Raw genomic sequence first — 6,450 nt, forward strand, 5'->3', positions numbered from 1 at the left:
CAATCAACACATTTAAATCAAAATTTTTTCATGGACCCCCAAAATTTTATAATTCCAAAGTGTTTATAGTGTCATAGTGAGAATCTGATCAAAGATTTTGCAATTAAAAAAATGTAGAAAACTTTTCAAATATAAATAAAGTAGAAATAAACAAAAATAAACATTATTTCCCATCTTACTGTTAGTATTGTTTCATTTTGTAAAAAAAAAAAAAATTCTATATTGTTTATTATTGTTTATATTGTGAATTACATATATATGGGGCACCAAAATATTTTAAGTGCTTAGGGCCTCTATGGGTCTTAATCTGGCACTGAGTGTGTGGCATGTTGAGTAGAAGATGCACACTTTCCAATAAAAATCATTTGGAGGGCTGAGGCTACCTTTAAATTAAATGGCTCATTTAACAACCACATGCTATGGAAGAACAACTTATTAATTTACCAGGAGTTGCAGTATAGTGTGGCTTATCATCAAAAAGATCAAATGGACCATTTGTTTTTGATGCTACTGTGACTGGTCCCATTTACTCAAACTTGCTGCAACAATCTGTCATGCGAAGCCTTCAAGAGGACTTTGATGATGTGAAGTAATATGCAGTTCCCACATACTACCATACTAATGTCAGGTTCATTTTGATGAGATTTTGCCTAACTGGTGGATTGTATTGAAGAGGTTCACTGGACCTCACATCACTTGACCTTCTTTTCTATGGGGATACAATTTTTTTAACACCCTCTGTGTGTGTGTGTGTGTGTGTGTGTGTGTGTGTGTGTGTGTGTGTGTGTGTGTGCACGCACGTGCATGAACAAGCTCACATTTTACACGAATATAGCTATACATAAAGGTCACACATACACACTCCTTTGCTGAATCAGTGCCTGAAATTGCTTACATCAATGTTAGAATCCAGGGGTAACCTGGTCACACTGACCTCTAAATGTCATTTTTTTTTTTTAAAGGTTGTGTAAAATCATTTGGCAGTAGGGAACGCAGAGAGAGGGAGATTGAGAAAGGGATTGTGTGTGTGTGTGTGTGTGTGTGTGTGGCTGAATATGTGTGTGGAATGTTACAGGTAAAAAAAAAAATCCACAAACAACACAAAACCACCTTTATCTCACCCAACTCTAAGGTTCTATTTTCACAGGTAAACCAGCTGTATCTAAGTATTAAATCCTTAAATATATCTTTAAGGGATGTGTGAGGTGAAAAGTACCATGAGAAAACAAGATGTTAACACATCTCTCCCTCCCCACCCCACCACACACTTACGACTAAGAACTGATCTTTACATTTGCTCTGGATAACTAACTTAACATAACATATCTTCATGCACACTCCCACACACTCACAAAAACTGATCTTAATAGATATCTGCCCTGGGGAGAATGAAGCAGACATTACTCTGATTAATGTGTGTTTGTATCTAACACACACACACACTTCCAAGATCTGACCTTATAGACTTATAGATACCAATTCTCATGTATGTGATGAGGTAGATTAACTGTGGTATAAAGGATGAGACAGGTTAACACAATAGGTATTACACACTCAAACACACCCTTTCTTCCAAATGCCTCAAAGAACTTTTTAGTCAAATGAATCAACTCCAGTGCTTATGTTTTTTTTTAAACCTGGTACTTATTTTACCAGTTTCTTTTGCTGAACCACTAAGTTACAGGGATGTAAACACACCAACACCAGTTGTCAAGTGGTGATGGAGGCACAGACACAAAGACACACACATACACATTCACACAAATATACACACACAGTGAACTTCTTTCAGTTTTGGTCAGCCTGAGGCCATAGCAGAAGACACTTGCCCAAGGTGTCATGCAGTGGGACTGAACCCGAAACTATGTGGTCAAGAAGCAAGCTTCTTACCACACAGCCACATGGTATTGACAGACTATTTCAGAGGGTAATATTTGGTAACATTAATATTGTTGGTGTTTAGTTTGAATATCTCTAAGTCAACATCTACAAGAACAGGAGTGGCAAAGGAATTCTGGTTGATTGACGCTAGGAAGTAAGGATTAAGAGAAACGATTAGAATTGGGAGTAGGAGGGAAGGGCTGCAGAACACTGTTGGGTTGCACCACAAGAGAATGGTTTCAAATGTGATTGACTGGAAGCAGAATGCACTAGCTTGTTCATGAGAACAGAGGCCATTGTAGCCGTAGTTGGATAAACTGTGAGAGGTGACAACACACTTGTGGGCCAGTGAATGTAGTATGTTGGTGAATCTTTGCTAATCAGAGGACCACTCTTTTGTGCAAATGCCACTTTTCAGAGCAAAGACAAAGAGTACCCTGAATAGCAGAGACAGACTACAAAGTACAACATCCATGTTAATCTACCTTTCATCCCTAATACACACACACATATTTTCAAGATTTAACCCTTTCATTTATACTCATCATCATCACCATCATTTTATGTCAGTTTTCCTCACTACATAAACATTTCTACTTAGTGTTTTAATGTTCCTCTCATAAAAATATGTTAACACAAGCTTAACTAACAATGGCATACCTGAATTAACCGATTCTAATTTCCTAAATAAACCAAACAAGCAATGTGTAGTCTTGCACATTTACTTGGTATTCTTGGTATTAAGCAGTAAATTGCAGAATTGTTAAAATATCGGATAGAATGCCTTGTGGTATTTGCCTAGTGGTATTTGCTTTCTTCCCCTTTCACTCAAATAAATAAAGTACCAGTTAAATACTGGGGTAAATTCCTCCTCTTCCCTCATTCTCTTGGCATATAAAAGTGCCAAGAAAAAAAGGATGCTTGCAGTGCAGACCTTTTATCAATCTTTTCATCACCGTTTTGTGGACAGGATATGACAAGAAAAAACAAAAAAAAGTAATTCTTTCATCACTCCTTCAGCCAACAGCTTTGATGAAGACTAACTTTATTGAGGAAGTCCTCTTAGTCTTAGTCTCCCCACCTCAGGCAGCAAGACATCTCCAATAATCCTGGTTTTGAGCACAACCACCAGCATCTTCCCAGGTGATGTTAATTTGCTTCAAATCTGTTTTGAAGATGGTACATCATGTCTTCTTGAGTCTCCTTCTCTTTCTTTGTCCCTCTGGTAGTACCCATTATATAGCTGAAATATGTCTGGAGTTGTTTCTCATACTTAGGTGCAGGCATGGCTGTGTGGTAAGATCCCAACCACATGGCTCCATGTTCAGTCCCACTGCATGGCACCTTGGGGAAGCATGTTCAAGAATAGTGTTGGGCTGACCAAAGCCTTGTCAGTGGATTTGGTAGATGGAAACTGAAAGAAGCCCATAGTGTGTGTGTGTATATATATATATATATATATATATATATATATATATACAATCTTTTTTTCTTTTTATCTTTTACTTGTTTCTGTCATTAGTCTGCAGCCATGCTGGAGCACCTTACTGAACCCAGAACCATGTGGTTGGGAAACAAGCTTCTTACCACACAGCCATGCCCGGTGTGTGTCTTTATGTTTGTTTATCTCCCACTCCACCACTTGACAACCGGTGTTGATGTGTTTGTGTTCCTATAATTTAGTGGTTCAGCAAAAGAAACTGGAAGAATAAGTAGCAGGCTTAAAAAAAAAAGTACTGGCATCAATTAATTTGACTTAAAATTCTTCAAGGTGTGCTCCAGCATGACCACAGGCAAATGACTGAAATGTGTAAAAACAAAAAAAAAAAGATATTTCTCAAAAAAAAGAAATGAAAATAATATTAATCATTCTTTAATGTTCTTTATTCTACACTGCAAAAATATTTCTAGTTATCTTTTTAATACTCTCAGCATTAAATATGTCAACACTACCTTAATTTACATACATCCCCCCCACCATCCTATGGATGTGGTAACAGAACATCGTATCAGACAGCACTAGGAACAGATTGAACCAGCACCACCTTACACCAAAGTGTTTTCTCTAATCCAATAGAGATAACGCTTATCACACAAAATCCACATTTAATTCTACATAATGCTGGCTGATTATATCTAATACTTATGAATTACCAATCTACCTTTCTCTGACTCTTTCTGTATGTGTCTGTGTGTTTATATCCATATACATGTACATAAGGTGTGTGTTTATGCATGTGTATGTGCAAACGTATGTGGTGTGATGTGTGTACACAGTCGTGCTTATGTGTGCGTGTGTGTGTGTGTGTGTGCGCGCTCGCGTGTGTATATAGTGTGTCAGTTCAAGAGAGGTCAAAGTTAATAAAGTATAGATTTCAACATATTCCAGTAACTAAAACGATTCAAAACACCAACAACAGTACACAATAAACCACACACACACACACATCTGTTGGTTGACACTTTTCTTCATACAAATAGCTCCATCATCATTTCTCCATTAAAAAGCTGTACTACAGTGATGTACATATAGATATGCAGACAAACATGCTTACATCATCATCTTACAAAACACTAGTAACATACACACAGAGTTGTATCCTCATAACAAACTAGAGTGACACACACACACACAGACCAAACTACTGTATATATTTGTGTATAATATATATGTATGTATAGAGCATACTCCCAAATATGGGGATGAAATTTGGAAAATATAACTCATTATACACACTGGCTTTTCACTTTTACATGGATATAAAAAGAGACGTTTAGTCAAATTTATTATAATTGCTGTATAAAACACATAAAAAAAAGTTCATGCATTCTAAATGAAGCAAAAAGCAAAATCAAACGTGACCTTTAAACTTGAGTGTATGCCTACTGTAGAGTCAGTATTCTATTATGCTTTTTTTTTTTTAAAAAAGAAAAATAGTTTTTTAATATTTTTTTATGTTTTGAAGATCAGATATTTAGGAGCTAATAAAAAAAATTTTTCCTTCAATTTTTTTTAAATCAGAAAAAATTGAAACTCTGCATTTTCAAATTTTCAGAAAGAGGAATGAAAAAAAAGAAAAGAGACATTTTACCCCTTTAGCTTTCAGAATATGCTGTCAAATGCAATGCTTGTTTATTCACATTATTTTGAACTAATGCATTACCTTGTAGCTTTAAAATGCTGATGATGTGATTGTTTATTTATAGAATTACATTGTAGGGTAAGTGTGAGGGGCCAGATGTGACCATTTTGAATACAAAGCAGGTAGAATACATGGGTTGGACATAGCTGGTTTAAACACTACAGGTTTAAAGTTCTCCATTCACGGTTTCATATGCTATTTTGTGGGAATAATTTGTGTCAACATCATGCATATAGTGTTCATTATAGTCTTTATTATATAATGAATATTTATATGGTACAAGAAAATCTTAGCTGGTATATGAACATGCACAGTTATGCATGTGCACATGCCATACATGCAGTATCCTATCTTGAAGTTTAGGAAATATTTTGCATATATGTATGCACAAACATTTAAATATTTATTATTTTCATATTACTGAATACTGAGTCTTAGGATTTTCATTTGTTAGCATATAGTATCAAAAATAATACAAGAAAACAAAAAAACACTAGTGCCAGAAAGACTAATGAGGTATTGAACTCACCAACTGTTGGGAAGCATATCCTGGCATATTTGGAGGTCCTGAGGAGTCATAGCAATAGTCAAATGTGAAAGTTTTAACTCTTTCTCGACTGTCTCCATATTCTGGCTGGCTGTCCACCTACAAAAACACAAGATCATTTATATATAAACAATTCTCTTTCGACAGATATGAACTAGAAAACATATTACAAAGATGTGTTACTCAAAATATTCTGCAGATAGCCCCTTGTGGGTAGTAAAGAAATAACACATTCTAGAAAATACATTGTTTTTTACACGTTACCAAAAAAAAAAAAAAAATGGCTTTAGTGTTTGATAAAACGAAGATATGCTTGTGTATCAATTAATTGCTAATAGCAATTAATTTCCCAACACTACTATCACAGTCAAGAAAAAAAACTAATTAAAACTTGAATGAGAATTGAAATTAAAGAAAATTGATAAATAATTGTGAATAAAATTTGGATAGCAAATCTGTACACAAGTTTATTGTGTGTGTGTGTGATGTTTATGTATGTATGTGTTTACTGATGCTGAATAAAAGTATTTAGTGGTGTTTAGGTATTGAGTTATGTTAATTACATTCCCTCATGAAGTAAAAAAAAAAAAAAGAAGAAAACTAAGCCAACAAAGAAGCAGAGACCAATGGAATAAATAGCAGACTGAAATAAGTATTGAGGGAGTCAATATGATTGAAACCTCTTAAAGGTGATGCCCCAGCATGGCCACACTTCAGTGACTAAAACCAGAAACAAAAGCAAAAGCAAAAGAATAATAAAAATTGAATTTGAATTTCAAATCGATAAACAAAATTATTTCTATTCATTACTGGTGCCAGAACGTACCATCACTGATGCCAGAATGTTTTAGATAGATTAACCTGGATTTTAAACTCACT

General features: G+C 35.0%; 1 protein-coding gene across 4 annotated transcripts in view; it reads right to left on the reverse strand.

Annotated features, from left to right (window-relative positions):
* LOC106874278 (uncharacterized) overlaps positions 1-6,450 on the reverse strand; it is a 162,890-nt gene that overhangs the window by 80,859 nt on the left and 75,581 nt on the right. For all 4 annotated transcript variants that reach the window (XR_001409985.2, XM_014921953.2, XM_014921952.2 and 1 more), the window contains exon 3: positions 5,554-5,670. Coding sequence is in view for 3 of the 4 variants with exons in the window: in XM_014921953.2 (XP_014777439.1) it covers positions 5,554-5,670 (117 nt within the window). In the remaining variant the exon portion in view is untranslated. The remainder of the gene's footprint in view (positions 1-5,553; positions 5,671-6,450) is intronic.

Source organism: Octopus bimaculoides, chromosome 20 (assembly GCF_001194135.2).
Source record: "Octopus bimaculoides isolate UCB-OBI-ISO-001 chromosome 20, ASM119413v2, whole genome shotgun sequence".
NCBI lineage: Eukaryota > Metazoa > Mollusca > Cephalopoda > Octopoda > Octopodidae > Octopus > Octopus bimaculoides.